We start from the raw sequence: 21,732 nt of genomic DNA on the forward strand, positions 1-21,732 counted from the left end.
GTGTCGGGTGTCGGGTTGCTGAACTCCCGACTGCCCGCTTCCCTCTCTTCCCCCCCCCCCCCCCTTCTAACACACGGCTCTTCATCCTCATCCTCAGCCCATGCACAGCGAGGACTCAGTCTCCCGCTCGGGGGAGCTGAATTGTTGCCCCTTGGAAGGGCAGCCCTTCAGAATTTTTCTGGCAATGGTTTGTTTGTACAGCGACTGGAAGGGGAGCCCATCCAATTTCTGAAAACATGTTTCTTTAAGTTTTTAAATAATCCTGAAAACTTGCCCCTTGGAAGGGCAGCCCATCAGGATTTTTCTGACAGTAGTGTTTTTGAAAGGTTGTCTGAATTGTTGCCCCTTGGATGGGCAGCCTTTCAGGATTTTTCTGACAGTAGTTAGTTTAGGTTAGGTTAGGTCAGGTCAGGTTAGGTTAGGTTAGGTTAGGTTAGGTTAGGTTAGGTCACTTTACAAACTAACCACTGTCAGAAAAATTCCGAAGGGCTGCCCATCCAAGGGGCAGCATTTCAGTCGCCCCCTCCGCTCCTACTACATCCGGCACGTTTTCAAACATTTGTAGTGTTTTAGTGCGTTTACCCGCACTTTTATGAAAGTGAAAAATGCTGTAGACCTCAAATGCTCAATATGTCTGAGTGGTGTCATCTCACAGAAAAGAATTTTAGAATACGCTGATGGCGAACGAGTAATTTTTTTTTCCATATTTAGTTTTTCTTAAATTGTATTATTAGAAGAGTGAAAATGACTAGAACGCGTGGGTTAAGAATAAATAATACCCGGTCGTTCAGCACGACAGTCGCCCTTGTCAGGATAGCGGGCTCCTTGTTATCACAATAGCCACGCCAACTAAATGTACGACACTAATGCGTAATAACTAATACCACATTGCGAGTCCTGAACATTTCGGTAAGACATGCAACGCAAATGTGAAAAAATTAAATTTTTTGAAGTTTAAAATCCTACGGGTAATTGTAGGTGCAATACAAATATTATAGAAAAAAAAAGGCTATGAATGAAATTAAATGAAAAATACATAAAGTTTATTTATGCTTCTGTACAAACAGCAAAGAACGACTACAGCGCCGTATTGAGTTAAATCACTGTTCGAGGAAAACCTGCAGAGCTTAGTTCAAATAACACATAAACATTATGGGTTAAAAAAAGGTGCGGTATGTCCTTAAAGAATGGTTTAATAGAGTAATGGTATTTAATTTTTTTTACTGGGCACATGTTTCTCTGTAATACCCCAGGGCGCGCCCTGAAATCTTCTAGTGCGCACTAGTGCGTCCTGACAGACACTTTGAGAACCGCTGCTCTAGTTCCGCGGAACTCAAGATCGGTCAGTTGTCAGTCAAAGAGTCAAAGTATTAGTATGTGCTTATCAATGTCAAGTGTTTCATAACCAGGCCACAAAGTGCCGGAAGTCATCCGTCACTTAGTTCGAATATTTACTAATAATTTTTTTTTCCAGACCTTCTCGTAATGCGATTGGAATCGAAGAGTGTTTGATTTGAACTGTAAACGACTTTTCCACTTGCCACTTACTTGCGGTTTAAAGTAATAATGTATCTGTATAATTATTTCACATTCTAGCTCCATTATTTTGATGCAATTTAACAATATAAAGTTTTGATTTAGTGATAACATTTATGATTACTTTGGAAATATAGAAACCGGCAAATTACTATAAAAATGATTTATTTGCAATAAAAAATTGTTTATTTTTTCAAACAAAAACAATTGTTTGAATCGGATCCACAGAAAACTATCGTTGTTGCAATCATAAACTATCAGTAAATGCAAATTATTTGCTGTCATTTAAATGGCGTACCAACTATACAATTGGTGAAGTTAGTTTCTATGCGCATTAAGTAAACCTTGCGTAACAAGCCAAAGAAAAGCCCAAATAAGTCAAATTTATCTAATGGAATTTTAGTAGCAATACCTAACTGTACTTTTTAATATTATCATTCATTTAAAACCATATAAAAATGTTTACTTCCTACTAACAAAGTGGATTTTTACAGTGTACGCTTGATCACGCAAATATAAATAATACCCTTATATACAATAACGTTCGCAAGTATATACATATAAAACAGTTTTTAACGTAGAATCATTGGGCCCAGTATGACAAAGAAAGGTTACACGAGGAGTGATAAACGTATATAATTTCGTATGCAGAAATAAACACACGCAATGAGCTAGATAAAAATATTTAGTTATCGAATCCAAAACGTAAGTTCGGAAGAAAGAACAGTAATTGATAGGCCTCTAACAAAATAGACAAGCCGAGTGAAAAACGATGTGGAATGGGCAAATGTATGTGGGTGTGAACTTGAAGCCAGTGACCCAGACAGGTGTGGCTGGAAGAAGGTGGAGATGCAGTGGTTTACGACGAATGAAAACTAAAGCAAAGTGAAATGTAAAAACGAGGTCGAAAAAATGTCATCTGAACAGCACGAATCAACGGTGAGAAATCATACGTAGACATTACTTAATTCAATGGCTGATTTTATGTTTAATAAATTTTAAGAGATATTGATCCTTAAACTCAGGTGTGCAATTTTGAATAATTATTTTTCATTTATATTTTTAATAGCTGGCAATATAATTGAGGGTCACTTACACGATAATCTTGACCGCTTATAATTATTATAGAATGAATCAGAAATCACCGACTAACACACGTCAGAAAAATGTTTATAAATCACTGTTGTAACCCACAAATATTTCAATGAAATCATTTGACAATTAGTGTTCAATCCTGATTTACTTTCTCTGTTATTTGCAATAAACCAGTTGTTCAGATCTAACTTTAAAAGCGTATAGCAAGCAGCTTTACGAAGCACTTTAGAAGTTAAGTCGTAATACGTTTCCCGACAAACCTACAGCAGAATGGTCTGACGAGTTCAGACTCACCTTGTATAACGTGTATGGTAACAATCAATTAGCACAAGTGCTGAACGAAAAAAAAAAAAAAAAAAAAACATGGGTTCAACAGGTTAATAGAAAACAATGTTCACAAATAGCAAGTAAATAGCTGGATGCAACGTTTATACAGGTGTAAAAGAATCACTGTTTTATGAAGAATAAGTTTGTAAAAACAACACATCTTTTACTATTTCCACGCCAAATTTAAAGCATCTACAATTATTTATTCTTCTTGATATAGAGTGCAGATAATTCAGTGTTACATTATGTAAAAACTAGTCATGGGCAAAATAAATATTTTCTCGAATCCAAACCTCAAATTCGAATCCCAAAGAGTAACTCGAATCCAACCCTAGAATCCGAATCTAGGTCTCAAGACACAGAAATGTTAAATATGGTGTTGAAATATTAAACCCTTTAAATGTTTTTTTACAAACTATTTTTCTTTAATAATACACATTGAATTTTTATTTGTATAATTACATGTTAAATTACAATATCTTGGGGAATGGTAACAGGATAGGTATGAAGGAAAAATATTGACCTAGTAAATTCAGAATTTTGAACTTTTTAATTTACTTTATTTCCACTAACATTTTTTTTATCTTTTCCCTTGAATATCGAATCCTTCGAATACTAAGGATCTGATTGTATTTGAGGATTTGATTGGCCCATCCCTAGACTAAAAATTCGGAACCGATCGTCCTAACAAAACATGGGGCTTTTAAGACCCTTGGCAAATTCTAAACGTAGGCTTCGTATACACGCCAACGCTACCTTTGAATTCAATCTCATTACTACCGGAGAGCAATTTACTTTTTAATGTTTTACTAAGCACTAACGTGTCAAGCAAACGGTTCAATTTCCACATTACGTAAAGCAGAACAAGCTCACCTTGGCACGGGAATTGCTCGGAAGTTGCGGATTACTGACCGTGGACTAGTAAATAGTCCGGGGGGTTGGGAAGGGTAGGGGGAGGAGACGAAGTCCCTTGACCTCCACAGTCATGGCGAGCGGCACGCATGAAGAACGGTCAGTAAACTGGCCTCGGCGCGGAGCTGTGCAGTTTGTTTTCAGAAGGCCGCTGGGTTTGGAACACCTCGGGCGCACGCGCCCACACTCGAAAATAAAGCTCGGATGATGTGCTACGGAAACTAACTCAGCGGACAGAAGGCAGACTGCTCGGCGGACCACCTACCGCTTCCGTTCGCCGATGCTGTACACGCTTAATGACGCAGAGACCGGAACAATTCGCGAATTCATTTCGCGATAGGCAAAAATACAAATAGTTATACCTCAGTGCTGCCTCTGCTATTGGCTCACAACTCACCTAGATGACTCTGGGCCAATGAGAAACACCCAACCATAGCTTTATCGAATCACAGGCTGCTACGTTGGGGCGTCTCACAAGACAGCAGCCAATGGGTGGGTGACATTTGACCGAGAGTACGTATGACTATGGAGTTCATCCTGCAGGTCATAGAACCCGCGAATTTTTCCGGTCCCTATTAATGGGAAGGAGAGGAACAGGAAGACGCCACACTTGTTACGAAAGTTTCCGTCAACCAATTTCCACGGATTTACTTGGTCAAATCAAAGCATATAATTTAGCTGGATGCTTGAAATAACTGGCTGCATCTAATATTTTTTCCCAATCAAGTCATACGACGTTTAGTACACCATGTCCATACAAAAATGTCCCAGTTATAAATTTTAATAGTGTCAACTGTAGGCGTTGTTGAGTTTAAGGTCACAATTAATGAGTAACTCAGTTTTAGATAAGTGCATGCGCGAGTACTGATTTGTTGTGTTCCCACTTGCAGCGCCACCTACGCAAAATGGAGACTCCTGAGCCTAAAGCGTTTTGTGTTCAGCAATGTTCTGAGAGTTAATCTGTAATTGCAGATTAACGTAAGTTTCTTTTGAAGTTTTCACTGCTGAAGTCCGTTACCGTTGGACGGGTCGCAATGTACCAGACGACAGAGCTCTTTTCCGCTGGCCTCCACGTTCACCTGACATAACCCCATGCGATTTTTTCTCCTTTGGGCTTTGTAAAAGACCGTGTCTACGTTCCGCCGCTACTTAATAATTTTCCAGAGTTGAGACACTGAATTGAAGAGACTGTTGCTTCCATTACTCCGGACTTGTTAACCAAAGTGTGGGAAAAATTGGACTTTAGATCGGATGTGTGCCGTATATCTAAAGGTGCACAAATTGAACATTTGTAAGGAAAACTAGGTTAGTTTACATTCAAGTTGATGTATGATTTTTTTTGTAAATAGTAAAAATTAAACTGTTATAATATACCATTGAAACTGAATCATTATTTTATGTACGACCTGTATTCGTTCAATTTATGAAATTTACTACGACTGTAATAATGCTGTCAAAATACACCATGGTATAATTTTGAAAACTTCTTTGTGGGTGATATCTGCCTTAACACAAGCAAATTGTCAATAATACTTGGTAAACCATTGTTTTTGCATAAAAAAAACTGTTATAACCAATATGACGTATTTCAGACTGAAAAAGGGTACTCAAATTTCAAATCTCTAGGTTGTTTATCAGTCAGTCAGCGTTAGAGTTTTAGTAAGTATATTTTTTATGAAAAACTTAAATTTTAGGTTATTTTAGTATAATATAGACATTTTACACAGATTATTAATAAGAAGCTAGTATTCTCTGTTAACTTTAGATTTTATTTGTGTTCCCTTTTGCTCAGGCATAAATGTTACATTGTACTATTTTTAAATTTTATAAGTTCTTATATATCTGGAATGTTGTGTAACCATCTGCTTGTGGAAATATAGCAAAAATGCTTATTTAAGTGAGAAAAAAAAACTTAAAATTTGAATAGTTCTTTATTTAAATAATCAAGATAAGAAACACAAAATTATATATATTTTTTTTGAAAAATAAAACATTATTTGAAATTATTCTTTACATTTTGAGTTTTGGTGAAAGAGGGAATAAATGTTGTACATATTTTGACATAAATATTAAAAATAATATTAATTATAAATATTAATCTGAATAAACTATGATTTTGCACAGTTAGCTCTGTTGACAAGTTTCTCTTATGGCGATGAAAAATAGATTAAATGAATGAGAGCTTAAGTATACTTGACCATGTTCGAATTCGCATGAAATATATTGTTACGAACGCGAGAGTTCGGAGCTGGCTGGCGGCCCCGCACGGTCACGAGCGATCCGCTGACCTAAGGCATGCCACGCATACCTGGTCGAATTACAAGGGTCGTCGCTACCCCCTTCCCCCCTCTGCTCTCCGCGCGCTGTCCTGCCTCGGCGCCGTTATCTATCGCTGAGCGGCCTTGGGAATTCCGCGGGCCGCCGCGAGAGCAAGCGACGCAATTCTCGACGCTTCGGGCGTCGGGTTGGCCCGGGATGACGTGACTGGTCATTGCGGCTCTCGTCGGTTCGAGGTGGGTGCCACAGACTACTTAAGCCGGCCTCTGTGAGGTGTGTCGCGTGAGTTCCGCGATAGTTCCGGAGTTCCGAGCGGATCCCGAGCGAAGGGAAGTGCGACATCGGCGTAGAGAGTGAGATATCTCCCTGAGAGTGGCACGACGCAGAGCGGACGGGACCTGAGAGTGCGACAGAGTGGCGCGAGACTGTGTGTGTGGACAGACGCGAGGTGAGGGGCGAACCACTGTCGAGCCTAGCTCCAGTAAAGAGTGCGAACTGTGGAACTTGACAGACGTTGAGTGACTTGAGAATAAACATTTTTAAGTGCCAGTTATTTGTGTTCGTACATTTTGAAGTACTTTGATTTATTATTAATGTAAATATTATTAATTAATAAAACTGCAATAAAACCTAATTGGGCTATCCCTACGAGCCCAGTTCTCTCCACATTATTGGTAGTAACAATATAATCACTCATATGCACTTGTCTCTGGACGTAGCGTCACGATCTCTGACCGAGCTGGCAGTGAAGTGTGCAGGCATGCAAATAAACGAGTCTGTGGACTTCTTGTGCACTTCTAGGTGAAGAAATGACATCATCTTGAAAAGAGTTTTGTAGGCTATATTTGATTGGACACTTTAGAAAATAATAAAATCGAAAAAAATAGTTTTCATTCATTATTTTACCATCAGGTTTGTAAAGAAGTTTCAACAAATAAATGCATATTCCAATCGTAACCTACGAAAAAAAAGTTGCCATAAATATACTTTTTTTTTCAATTGAGTGCAATATGTATTATTTTAAAAATAAAATGTTTACTGGGATATTTTTTTAATTAAAAAAAATGGATTGGTGTCAAATATATAAACAGGTTAACATTTATCAATTTACATGTACTTTGGCAAACATAATGTGTTTAAGTGGAAACCAAGGCGACGTATTAACTTCACCACATAAAGAAAATGGATGAAGGAAATAAAGAGGCCAAAAACTATATCCGTTCGAATTGCTGTGGTACACCATAAGGGCGAGGTCGCAATCACGCAGACCTACACTTGAAGCCTCGAGTAGCCCTAGCGCCATTAGCGACGCACTTCGCCGCGTATCTCGATATGGTGTTCCAGGGATAGTGAAAAGGGGGGGGGGGGGGGGGGGGGGAGTTCCCGCGCTTGGAGCAGGTGTGTCGGTGTGTTCGCTACGTCATGAGGGCTTCTATTCCTGGATGGTTCGCAGTTTGCGGAACCCTTGAACTATTCTCGGAGTAGCTTGGGGCACCATGCGAACGAACTTAAAGTGCGTGGTTCATTATTTTTTTTTAATTTTGCTCTCTTTGTCTATTCCACTGTTAATCTGTTTGGAAACGCGAAATATCATATTGTCTCCTTGTTTGAAGAGTAGTCTTACTCTCATGCAGTTAAAGCTGACAATAATGTGGTAAAATAAATTTTAAGACTAACCAATGGACCTAGAACATGAGCCGAAAGTGGTGACAGTCAGTGAAATTATTATAAACATAACTATCTTATTTTCTCATGATAATCAAATAAAGTTTATTGCATTTGTATTCTCAAGTATCTTCTATAAAGGCTCCTATGGTTTTAATTGTATTCAGAGTGATGCATTATTGAGAAGGAAAAAAAACTATTTTCTTTATTATAGAGAAAGGTAAAAGTAAACAAAAGTGTTCACTGTTTGTCTTATAATTTTAGAGACATGATATATTTTTTAAATTATGTTAACATAATGCTCTAATTGCTTGTGTGTGAATGCTCTCAGTATCCTTACCCAAACTAGGTCGGTTAATTGGTTTAAACTATTTGAGAGTTCTCACAAATCCTTGAGTTTGCATGTATTTCAAATAGCAAAGAAGTATACTTGCATGCCTAAAATAAAATTATATCTGGTTCTGTATGACGTCATTTTAAGGCTATCAAAAAAACTCAGTGACATTCTTTACCTTTACATATAGATAGTTTCATAAAATTAAAGAATTAATAATTATATTCTCGTGTCACGGTAAAACCCATATATATACATCTAAACATTATGTTTTTGTTTAGAATATTTTGAAGCATAAGTACCAATGTGACAGACTAATATCCTTGTAAACGTAAGAGGAGAAATTGACACAAATTCTTTTATCTAGGGTATGTTTCGATAAAAAAAAAAATTGGTTGTCTGTAAAGTCTGTTTACGGACGATAGTTTAACGTGACAACGTCATAACAAAACCTTGATGAAATGATTGCATAATTTTATGAATAAAATTGAATCATTTTTATTGAATTATCACTATTTTGTATGTATACAAAGGAGTGAAATGAAATCTACAATTTAATTGATAAAAATTACTTTTATTTGCACTCATTAATTCAAATACGTTTATTACTTTAACGAAGAGAATATTTTAAATAAAACTATTATACATGTTTGCTATTTAACTTCTTCCAATCTGTGTTATTCTGTTAAGCATAGGACGATGATAGGAAAAGTAGGAAACGAATGGGAGTGTTTCAAGTTTAATGTGCCTCGAAAAAGTCAAATCGATGGTTGTTCCAATCGAGTGGAAGAGAGATAGATGCGGCGCAAGCGTACAAGAGCGTAACGGGACACATCGTAACGGGACACATCGTAACGGGACAATGTGCGTAATGGGACACGGCGTTCATCGATTCATTAGACGTTGTTACGTCAAAAGTTGGTAATTCTAATCTCTAAAACACTATTCTTTATATTTTACCCGCCACTGACAAGAACACAGGTAAAGAACACTTCTCACGGTGTTCAAACCGTGAGTAGATCCGTGAGTGGGGGGTAAAGTCATTACGGCATCAAACTTGATGATACCTACTTCATAGTGAATTGTGCACCTCACGACAATGCGGTGAATTCCATTTCAACGGAGTTGTGTGATTTCTAAACGAGGAAAATTCCTTGACAATCTCAGTTTTTCTATAGTTTAATATTTTTTTAAAATTATTTGTACAAATTGTTACATGACGGATCATAAATAATAATTATCATCAATAGTTGGTGTTGCCTTGAATTCGTAACGTGGTTATCGTTTGGTGCGTCCGTCACGTCTTGCCTAAAGGGTTACCTGCCTTCCCACAAAGTGAAGCTGGAGATTGGCGTCCCCGTTTTGCTGATGCGTGGCCTTGATGCGCCGAGATTGTGCAATCAATGGGACTTGAAAAATCAAACTTTTCCCTTTTTTCCAAGTGTATGTGGTACAGTCTTGAAACTCGGTAATGATGTTCGTTATGTTGTGACACCGGGCGCTTCACGGGGGTGACAGTAGAAAGGACGAACTGAATCCTTAAAAATTGGATCACACCATGTTTCACCAACATCGGGAAAAATAGATTACAAGTTTTGATCTCTTTAGTTTATTACATGTACAGTTGTTATTAATTTGCGTTAATCTAAGTTGCTGTTACAGTACTAGAAATTACTTCTTTTCTAATTATAAATAGTTTCTTGTGATGCCATTTTTATAATTTTTTTGGGTTTGATTCTCTGTTGTGTGGTCGAGCTTCGAGCTATCATACGGCAATCATTGTATTGTCTCGTGGTAATAATGGGATTTGAAAGTAAAAGCGTATATTTTTAAAATACCAGATATACATTAAGGGGATTGGTGCACCAGCATCGTATTAAAAAAAAACAATATATTTGTTAATGATTCAGCTGCTAGAGAAGATTTGAACCATTCTGGTTTAAAATTTATTTTTTTATTTTTTTATTTTAAGTAAGTTATTGCTGATTTTCGGTAATTTTTTAAATTCAAGCTTTATTAAAAAAACTATAAAGAATTCAGTGGTAAAACTTTCGCAGATAAATTTTCAGACACGGGAGATATGACTGTTACCATTATTTTATCTGTAATCATTATTAATATAACGTATTTACAATATGAATTTTAATAACTGAGCTGCTACGAAATTGCGTGATATTCATTTGCGAATTTAATAACATTCGCGTTTTCATTTGTAATTCAAACGCCTACATATATGTCGGCTGAATGATTGACTTTATTTTAGTCTTTAGCTTATTGCAGTCGGACCTAAAGTAAAAACGTAGCTGTAGAAATTTGAGCCGCGTGCAAGCTTGGATACGAGGAATTATGGAGCGCGCTGGACAGTAGTGACACCTTGCGACAGTTTTCCAAACTTTTTGCAGCTCGTTCCCACTCTGCCACAGTTGTCTGCTGTTTACGAAGGGGAGACGGGATTTCGCGGGAAACTGATATGAAGGTCAACGTACTCATTTTCAGTAGATAAGAGAACGTGTTTGGTTTAGCTCGGCGTATAATTGAATGGTTATTCTCTGTTATCATTTAGCACAGTGATTTAGCCAGATTTATTTGTTGCAAGTGTGAGATTTTTTTAGGAATAAAATGCAGAAGAAACCTCCACCAAGCAGAGTACACAAAATAACAAAACTATCGAAAGCCATTAGAGTGCTTAGAAAAAAGAATAAAGAAAGATAAGAGTTTATTTTATTATAGTTTTTTTTTACCATATATTTATTTTTCAGAGTTGCGTATGTACAACGCGATGGACGCGATACGACAACAAAAAGATGTGTAAAATTGTAAACATGTTTTTTTTTTTTCAGCAATGCGTGAACCATTCATAAACTATACTCAACATGTATCCGTATACTTACGTTTGAATTTTTTTTTTATGGCAGGCATCAATGTTAACAAGTTTATTAAGCCACAATAGAATTTTTTCAGAAAACTAAGTGTAGCAGAAAACACTCAACATAGTCGCACACAAAATCAGTTTACATGAATGCAGTTTTAAGAAGTAAGCAACGTAAATAATAGTTAAACATTATTTAATATCTGCTGGTAACGTTTCCAAAGTATCAGCTTAGTCTTCATTCACGAACAATATTCGTGAGCTTATTTATTTATTTTGCTGGCTATTCGTTTGTGACTGTTAGGACTGCAAAATTAGTAAATATTTTTCACCTTATCCTGAGTTAAATCTAAGTGTGCGCGGTTAGATGAGGACCTAGATGTGTCTCAGGCTTACGCCTTTACACTCTACTCATGCGGGGTATTAACCATGCGCGTAAGGGCGCGTTGCCATTGACCTGTAGGATAGTCTCAACAATCCTCTACGGACTCGAAAAATGTCACCTGCTCATTGGCTACTTGACTTGTGACAACTGTTTGTTGTAATGCCTGTGATTCATCGTTGATTTGGTTGAGGAGTTTTCAGTGATTCAGAGCCTCCCATTTAACTGTGGCCGAATTGAAGAAGCAGTAGGGGAGAGTTGGGTAAAACAGGGTAGTTGGGTAGAACGGGGTACCACTGTTATTTTCCGTACACGTGGTGCTATCTGTGTGTACGTTTGGTAAGTTACTCCTCTATACGTCGTCACTAGAGTGAGGTAGTATGAAGTGTCGCACAGTATTCTTTCGTGCGTAATAATGGAAATTACAAATTTATGATGTTTCACTAAAATGTTTAGCGTGTATTGGCTATACAATATTTAATCAGTGGTTGCAGATATATTTTATGGTAAGTTGTATTCAAGTAAAGTGTTATATTTGCTATGTTGTGCCATAGTAACCGATGTAATTGACGGGTGTTAAGATTTTCTGTTGTCTTTTTGCTTGAGAACCTGCATGTAGGGTAAAACAGGGTACACAGGTAATGGGTAAAACGGGGTAGTACCTCGTTCTGTCCAACCAGTTTCCTGTTTTAATCATCTTTTCGATCAATTGTGCAAATGACTTTTAAAATTAAAAACAGTTTTGTTATGCATACTAAATGTTATACAGAGTTACCTACAGTACATTTATACAGTCAACCAAAAGTCTTGTATCGGTGAGGAAAAAAATTGGAAACGTAAAAATGTTGTAGGCCCATGTAATTAAATTGTAATTTGACTTTATCTTTTTTTCTATTTTTAAAAATAAAAACCATGCTCGAAAAAACCATGTCGTCCTATTGTGTTTCCCCCCAACTGCACCCATAGGTTGCAGCCCTTAGATGTTTCCTTCATGTCCCCATTGATGCAGTATTTTAGTGATGAAGCAAGGAAATGGGTTCGTTTACATCCTGGACGTCCCATTACAATTAACCAGATCGGGAAACTCTATGGCGCTGCATTTATGAAGGCCGCTTCTATAGAAACTGCGGTAAATGGTTTCAGAAGAACTGGAATATTTCCCCTTGATGCAAGTATCTTCCCAGATTGGATGTTTTAGCCAGCGGCAACAACTGACCGAGCTAACTCCAGGCCTTCAGAACCGAGTGGAAATGACACTGTCGGTGATATTTCACTGACTGCTGCAACAACTGACCGAGCTAACTCCAGGCCTTCAAAACCGAGTGGAAATGACAGTGTAGGTGATATTCCAGTGACTGCTGCAACAACTGATCGAGCTTACACAATGCCTTCAGAGTCCCATGGAAATGTCAGTGTTGGTAATATTCCTGGGACATCTGGTTTGGTATCTTCACCAACTGAATCTCGTTTAGGCCTATCTGATAAAAACAATCGAAATGCTTCATCAAACAGTAGCTTCACAATTCCACCGACTACAGTGATGCCGATTTCCCATGTCAAAAAGAATCCTGCAGAAGGAAGAGGACGACGACGTGGCAAGGCAGCTGTGCTGACCGACTCGCCATATAAGAACGAACTAATTATTATTCAGTCAGCTTCACCAAAATCTTTAAAAAAGAAAAATGCTGGTGTGTCTAAATCTCAAAACAGTTCTAAAACACATAAGAATAAAGAAGACAGCAACAAATCCATACCAACAGTAACTTTGCGTGTGTCTGATGATGATGACGTTCCTTGCATTTATTGCGCTGAACAGTTCTCCACTTCAAAATCAGCCGAAAGTTGGGTGCAATGATTAAAGTGTCATTCTTGGAGCCATGAAGGATGTGCTGGTGTGGACACAGATGACTGTAGGCCATTTGAATGTGATTTCTGCCAGTTTGGAATAAAGACTCTGGCCTTATTTTGTGTTCTGATGGGCCTACTATTCCATATTAGGCTAATTAAACAATCATATGTTTTGTCAGATATTTGGGTTCACCGCATATGCAAGTTTGTATTATACATAGTTAGATTATGCTTTTAGACTAACCACTTCCTCAAAATTAACAGTGTTGTGTTATTGTTGTTCAAACAATGTTTGTGATTTTCCGCAAACCAATGTTTTTGTGAAGTTTTACTGCAAATACAGAGGAAAATGTAAGGTGAAGGCTTATAATTGATTTTTTTTTTAAATTCTCATATTTTTACTGACATTTGTATTTATTTGTCATACTACATGTTGTTCAGAATTTTTTATAATGCACATGTAAAATCATTTTAAAAATCTGCTTTCTGTACCCCGTTTTACCCAACCAGTTGGGTAAAACAGGGTAGTGTGCATACATTCAAATAAATAAATATCTCTGCAAGAATAATATTTCAGAAGACACGGTACTAGATGCAGAATTAAACTCACATTCTAATCTACGCATGCTGATGTTTTCAGACAGATACAGCAATATTAAAACAATAAATTAAAGCGATTTATACTAAGTACCCCGTTATACCCTACTCTCCCCTACACATGTTACATGCTTGAATTCATAGCGAATGGAAACCACAAATATTTACTGATGTAGTGGTTGGTAAAAAAAAAATATTATTCGTATCGCGTCCATCGCTTCGCGCCATGTTGGCTCCTATATTATATGGATTTACAAAATATAACGATTCATTTACGACACTTAAGATAAGGTGTGTAGGATTTTAAGAATTCACTTGAATTATTATTTAAGAACATATTTCAGGATAACTTGTGAAGACGCTCGTACAGACGGCACCGGTTGTGATGACTCATTGTTAACAGAGCAGGGGCCATCTTGTGTACACGAAGTGGCATGTGAAACCTCAACATAACTCGAAAATCAATAAGTGTTACATTGAAATGTGTCCGCTACAAATGTTCAGGAATTATAATTTTGAAATCGAGTAGAAATATTCCTGCAATTAGCATTAGGTATATTTTAATAGACATTGAAAGCGAATCATTAAGTAGCTTCAAAATCCAAATACCAGAATACAGATAGTCTGTAACAAATACAGACCTCACCGACTAGATATGGTCCAGATTGTTAATACTAACACATTTGAAAAAACTGACTAGTTACTGAATATGTTGAAATTTTGTAAACCTGTTATTTTAGATGATTGGTGATGTAATAATGTCTCTTGGAAACTACATAAGATTTTAACTGCTTTTATTTCTCCATAAATTCGCAAATCACCATGGCGGCCATTTTGCGATCACGATTTAGTTCTTAAATTTTAAATTAGTTTATTTGTTGAGAGCCTGGTACAATGTGTCTGACCACTAAAGCGATCCGAGCCGCGTAGTGTATACTACTGCGAGGTTGCCGAAGTAGGCTCGGGTCGGGACGAATTTTTCTGTGAAGAAACAAAGGTTTTTAATACATGGAAAATCATCCCAAAGCCAAAAATTTGTACAGTAGTAGAATGAACATTTCTTAGTAACACGTCAAAAGTTTAAGTACTGCCGCAAACCATGTGCGTCACACCAAAAACGAGCAGTTAAGTCCAAAATGACAATTTTTTGCAACGATCCACAATAATGGATATTGCAAATGCAGTTTATGGAGTAGGCCGTCAGTATGGAACCCAAAATAATCTAGAAACATTGCCCCATCTGAGGATAGTGATAAAAAGCACAAAGTTTAAACATGTTTCTATAAAATAGACCTTTTAAATCATTAAAGTTAACGAATTCACTTTCATTCAATTTTAAGGAAATATAAATACATCTTACATAAACTTAAAGAGCCCAACGTGGAAATCGCTTAAAGTAAACGTTGTTGCATATTTATTCATCTTTAAATTAGTATACTTTTTAAGCTTCTCATACAATTAGTCTGACCACAAAAGCGATCCGAGCCGCGTAGTGTATACTAGTGCGAGGTTGTCGAAGTAGGCTCGGGTCGGGACGAATTTCGTTGTTAAGAAACAAAAATTTTTAATACATGGAAAATTATCCCAAAGCAAAAATTTGTACAGTAGTAGAATTAACATTTCTTAGTAACACGTCCAAAGTTTACCGATGAAGCCTTGTGATCACACCAATAATGAGCAGTTGAGTCCTTAATGATAATTTCTACAATGATCCACAAAAATGTTTCGTAAATTTAATAACTTTAATACTTTTTTAAGCCGGTTCTCATTATGGCACCAAAGTAATATAAAAGAATGTCCTACATGGTAACTGTGATAAACACCTCAAAGTTTATACGTCCTATTATTAAATTGGTAATTTTAATCATAAAAGGTAAGAAATATATATTTTCTTATAGAAATTTGACTACATGTTACATAAATATGTTGAGCGTAGCGTCAAAATCACTTCATAAATATTGTCTGTGTTTTTTTTGTAAGGTTTAAATGTGTATATTTTGAGTGTCTGGTACAATAGTCTGACCACTGATGTATTTCAAGCTGCGTAGTGTGTGTGCAGCAGTGTTAAAGTCGCTCGTGCTGGGACGTTTTTTGCTCCAGAAAACTAAGGTTTTTAATGTATGGTAATTCCAGACTGAATTTTACTCTGAAAGAATAAAAGTTTCCTAACTGCAAGTGATTTTTGCTGCAAACGTAGATAAAAATCTTCCAGGATGCGATTTGCTTAGGCAAAAATATTAGTATGATCGACTCTTTAATTTCTAAATTATAAATAAATAACAACAATATAACTTCCCGGAAAGTTGTGATAAACTGACGATATTACGCGAGTAGCAGACCCGTACGTGACTACAGAGAAAGGCTATTTTCCTTGACCGTTAGGATTTCTGGGACGAACACTCTCTCACAGCTGGGGTCATAAAATACGGTCAAATTATTGCAAAAACATCCACCACCGCTCTTTGCCACCAGCAATTCAACGAAGTAAGCTAGGCGCAGCACTCCTATGAATTAACTTAGAAAAAATACTAAATATGTAATTCTATCAATACATTTTACAACACAACTTATGTTTTATTTATTTTCTGGAAAAAAAAAATATATTATAATACGAATTATGTTATAAAAGTGACAAAACTCAATAAGCACATTTACGGTGTATCGTTTTCTTCAATTGTTATGTAGTAAACTAATTTCATGCAATTAAATATATGTATTTTATAATATAGACTACATTAAAATTTTGCACAGTTCTGATCTAAAATAATATAATGTATTAGAAATAAAAAATAATTATATTTTTTGGTATTAAAATAATTTTTAATAATAAAATTTTTGTAACAAAATACGAACACACATATATAAAACCAGAGGTCCTCTAGAATTTCGATTTACAAATTCTAAGCAGAAATTGTTTATTGTTAATTTTATTGTATCAAAAATCATTCATATAAGAAAAAATAATATGTATATCTCAATAGATGTAACATGAATACACCCTATCATATGCATTAAATATATTTTAAGTAATCCCTAAATAAGACCAAGTTTATTGAGTGTTGCAGTACGCAGCGTGTTTCAAAGCCCGCCGGCCGTGAAAGATCAGTACGGCCGCAGTACACTGCAACGCTCGGGCAGCTTTAATGAGCCAACTAATTATGCTAGACTCTTTATAAATATACTATCTTAAAGCTAAAAGTATAATTAAAAACATTTATTTAGACATTTTTTCGCATTGGGCTCTTCAAATCGGTGTAAATCGTATTTTTATCTGGGTGGCAAAGATAAAAAAAAATATATATGTCGTGAATTAATCGCTTTATATCATATCTTAAATATTAAAAATTTAAATTTTTTCTAACATTAATGGGTGTATTACAGTTTCTAGATTATTTTGGTAAGTTTACGGACAGTCAAAATTAAAAACTGTATACATGAGTAGCATTTTAATGGACTGATGCAAGTTGCTGTCACCTAGGACTTAAATGCAAATTTTCGGTGATAACGCACAAGGTCTACAGCGGTAAACTTTCGGTATGTTATTAAGCATAGTCAACTCTACCACAGTACAAAAATTCAGCTTTGGACAAATTTTTCACAGGTTGTCTTGGTTTCCTGGAGTAACACGAAAGTCTACGCGGGGAAGGGCGGCTACCTGATCCGAGAATGAAGGATAGGGTGAGATGGGAAGCGAAGATAAGAGCTGGTTGGGTGTCCGTGTTGGAGAGAGAGAGAGAAAGAGAGAGAGAGAGAGAAAGGCGATATTGTGGAAGACCTTCGAAAGATTCCCGCTAGATGGCAGGCCAATCTTCGACAACCTCCCCTCACGGAAGCTCTCTCGCCACTAACTTGCCAAATCTCACCCGCTAGCTTATATACGTGCTGGCTGGCCGTACAGTAGTAATAAACAAGCATTTATAAAACACTTAAGCTCATTTCCAACAAATTCTGACGAATGACTGTTTTTTGTCCTGCACCAATCCCCTTAAGCTGGGTTTCTGTAACTTGGAATACTATTCATGAATAAATTTTAGTGAAAGTAGGAATATACTACATTTATTGCGTCATATGTAGTTTTTCAACTGTTAGTAAAATTAATTAACGAGTCAATGTACTTAAGTGCAATTGTTGTAAAAAAAATGTTCACCACTTAAAGCTTAACACCTTAATTTAACGCAAGTTAAAAATATATGTCTTGCAAAGAACATAAAACCGTATCACACATTCTCGTAACAATAACAGTGAGGCGTGATGCGGAGGTTAATGTTTACACAATTATCGAGGACAGGTTAAGGTTGCTTTCGCCGTTTATATAAACAAAAACACGAGCAAAGTAAAATAAATAGAATTGTGTGCTGTTTTTGCACCAAGCTTGTGAACAAAGATGCCAACTACCACGCGCTAAAACCTTCCTCAGGTTGTATATGGCTGTAATTTTTTCGTTGTCAAGTTGCAAAGAAATGGTATGATCGCAAGGGGTTTTGTTTACAAATTTAAGCGAACGATCATTACTATGGGAGTGGCGCCTCTCCCTTTACTTACTCTATGGGCAGAGACCTGAAAATTTCGCGGATTCATTTCGTGATAGGCTAGAATCCAAAAACGTTTGCCTTTTTACTGCTTCAGTGATTGGGCCACAGTTTATCTGAAGTACTCTGGACCAATGAAAAACATTTAACAAAAGAAGTATCGAAAATCGAGCGTCCCAGATAACAGCTGTCACGAGTCAGTAGCGAATGAGCAAATGTAATTTTCCCGCGTGCATAGAGGATCATGGAGTATATCATACAGGTCATTGATATCGCCAATTTTTCCGGTCTCTATCTATGGGGTGCTTCAGCTGGTTGCCACGGCAAGCTGCTCAGGCTCGGGCGCGCGGGGAGGGGAAGGCGGCCGGCCTCAGGGGTGCGAGGGAGGGGCAGTGCTGTGGAGGGGAGAGGGTTGCCTCGGGCGCCGACGGCAGCGTGCAGTCAGTGCGCGGCGAGACCGCAGGCGGAGACGGTCTCGCTCGTGGGCGGGCAGGTGTGTGTGTGTGCGCATGCGCGGAGATGCAGGCGGCGCCGCCCAGACACAAGCAGTTCCGGCGCTGCGGCGGGGTCGTCGCAGCCCCGGCGGCCGACGAGCCCTGCTTCAGGGGCGCCAGGTTCACGGTAAGGTCGAGGGCAAGCCGCTCCCCGCAAGCGTGGTCATAACTTCCTTTCCGCGGTGAACGGATCAAAAAAAAAGAGGAAATCATCCAACTTACGTTAACCATAAACACAATACCGTTTGTTTAGTCCGAATCTTGTAACCAGGGCCGGCGCGTCCATATAGGCGAACTAGGCAACCGCCTAGGGCGCCAAGTAGCTGGGGGCGGCGCAGTACGACACATAACAGCTGATATAATATGTTTAACGATTATTGAAACTAGATGAAAATGGATTTTTGTAACAGTTTGGAATGTTTATATTGATATAAGTATTTATTTAAAGTCCACGGTGACCTGTTTATGATTTGTAATAAGTAAAAAAAAACACTGTCACTTGTAAAGCACCCCATGATTCTTGTGTTTACTAACAATGACAACCACATGAAGCTGTTTACAAACACTGTAGTTAGAACAGCAGTAGCAGAAGGAAAAGTATACCATCATCGTCATAACTTTTGAGAACCGTCCAATTCGAGACAAGTTATATGACATAAACTATACGTAATGAAGGCGTGCCAACGTCAAAATCCTTCGCTGGCATTAGTAAAAGAATAAAAAATCAAATAGTTTTCGTAACGTAACACACGATTTTCTACACCCATTTTAAATCAGCTGTTTAAATTGCAACTGTGGAAAACCGTGAAGGAATGTGTTTACTGCCTGATACGCACCGAGAATGCTTTCTAGAGCCCTTGAAAAAAAAAACGCATCGTGATTGTGACGTCGACATTGCGTGTTGGAATCCACGCAAGTTTAGGGAACGAATGTACTTTTGAATGCTCCTTTAGGCCGGGACACAGACTCCTATCATCACCGATTTCTATTTTGGTTTTTGATACGCAACTTTTTTTTTGTTCCTCTTCGTGATGCTTCCCGCAAATATATTATATTTTCAAGTGGCTCAACAAAAGCACAGAATAAAAGGATAGTCGAATAATTAAAAAATAAGAAATTAGAGCACGTTAACTCAAATCAACATCGCATTGTATGTATTCTGAAAATTTAAAAACAAAACTTTATTAAAATAATTATTAACTATGTATATCAGTGTGTATATATAAAATGTGTGTGTGTAACAGACGATACACACATACCTATGTATTGTATGCTGGGAGGGAATATTGTGGACATTATTCTTTAAACATATTCATGATAAAAATCAACTAATCGAAAACAAAACCAATTAGGTGGTTAAGGTGAGCTTATTAAACAGCGTAAAGATTAAAATTTGTTTAAAATGGGTATTCAAACGGAACATCCGTTTGTAATTTAAAATGTATGTTCGGTAAATATGCAGTTGAGCATATTGTTGCAATTGTAGTACACTTGTATGTAATTAATAAATGCATGCAATGAGTACTCGAATACTTAATCATCAGAGCTCTAAATTCCTACACACGTATATCTGTCTGACGGTGTTAACGTTTTCCGTACGTAATTTTGTCGAAAATTTCACAGCATTCGCCTGTTATAAGCATAACAAACCGTGCTTGAAATCAGACATAGGTAATCTGAAATATTCTAGAAGTTTAAAGTTCTTCATTTTTTTTCATCCTAAAATAATTAAGGTGGATAAAAACAAATTATGAACAAAATTCCCATTTAAACTTCATTATACTCTTGTATGACTTTGTGAATAACAATTTCATTTAATTTTGTCAGTTTCAGAGTCTCTTTCCCTCCCAACAATCGCAGTGCTATTATGCTCACTTTTTCACTTAAGTCTTACGTCTGAAGTTTTCTAATGGTTGTTTTGACTCACAAAATGAAATTAATTTCTTTTTTTCTTCTGAATTAAGAATTTGCAACTTCAATTGACAAAAGACTATTAAAATATATTCAGATATCTTCTTGAACAAACGGATATGTTTGTTGGTCTACTGATGCTCAATTAATTTTAAACACAAATTCAAAAATAAATGAGAAGTATAAATAAAATCTTTAAATGTACAACATAACACTCTTATTCCTTCTTAGAGGCACGTTTAAGATGTTCATGATGGAACTCATAACTGACGACGTTTGTAGAAGGTGGACCGGACCCGTCATACTTGCTACGAAGTTACAGTTATCTAGAACTACGAATATCTCTTCTTCGTTGGGATTTCTAGCAGTGTGTATGAGTGGCGAATCGAGCCAGAGAAAGTATGTATTTCTTGTTGGAATGATAACCCCGAACTAATTTATTACAATGCGCGATATTGGCGTCGCGTCGGGACAGAATGTCGCACAAAGGAGACCCCAGCATCAGTTCGTATCTCTGACGCATACACCGCTTGGAGGTCAGGGTCTGTCTAATAAGGGTTACGGGGGAACTCTCGCTATCTCTGATCGTGCCTCAGTGCGTTGTCGATCAACTCGGGTCTGTTCGTTGCGCCGCCAGCTTGCAGCGCGAGGGGCAGTGTTGCCAGACATATCCGAATTCGGGTACACGTACCCAGATTACTGTGTCTGTACCCGGTACCACAGATGATCCGCTCGGGTACGCAAATGTACCCGAATTGAGAAAAAAAAAGGGGGGAAAATAGTAGTAAAAAAATTGGTTGTCTGTAAAGTCGGTTTACGGACGATAGTTTAACGTCACAACGTCATAACAAAACATTGATGAAATGATTGCATACTTTTATGAATAAAATTGAATTATTTTTATTGAATTATCACTATTTTGTATGGATACAAAGGAGTGAAATGAAATCTACAAT

At 37.1% G+C, this 21,732-nt stretch overlaps 1 protein-coding gene across 5 annotated transcripts in view; it reads left to right on the top strand.

Annotated features, from left to right (window-relative positions):
- LOC134541656 (NAD(+) hydrolase sarm1) overlaps window positions 1–21,732 on the top strand; it is a 568,468-nt gene that overhangs the window by 96,401 nt on the left and 450,335 nt on the right. For 4 of the 5 annotated variants that reach the window (XM_063385247.1, XM_063385248.1, XM_063385249.1 and 1 more), the window contains exon 1: window positions 18,830–18,992. The exons of the other annotated variant lie outside the window; for it this stretch is intronic. In XM_063385247.1, coding sequence (XP_063241317.1) covers window positions 18,891–18,992 — 102 coding nt within the window. In that variant the 5' untranslated portion in view covers window positions 18,830–18,890. Of the gene's footprint in view, window positions 1–18,829; window positions 18,993–21,732 lie in introns of those variants that run through there. 5 annotated transcript variants of the gene reach the window in all.

The sequence above is a fragment of the Bacillus rossius genome (assembly GCF_032445375.1).
Source record: "Bacillus rossius redtenbacheri isolate Brsri chromosome 4 unlocalized genomic scaffold, Brsri_v3 Brsri_v3_scf4_1, whole genome shotgun sequence".
Classification (NCBI taxonomy): domain Eukaryota; kingdom Metazoa; phylum Arthropoda; class Insecta; order Phasmatodea; family Bacillidae; genus Bacillus; species Bacillus rossius.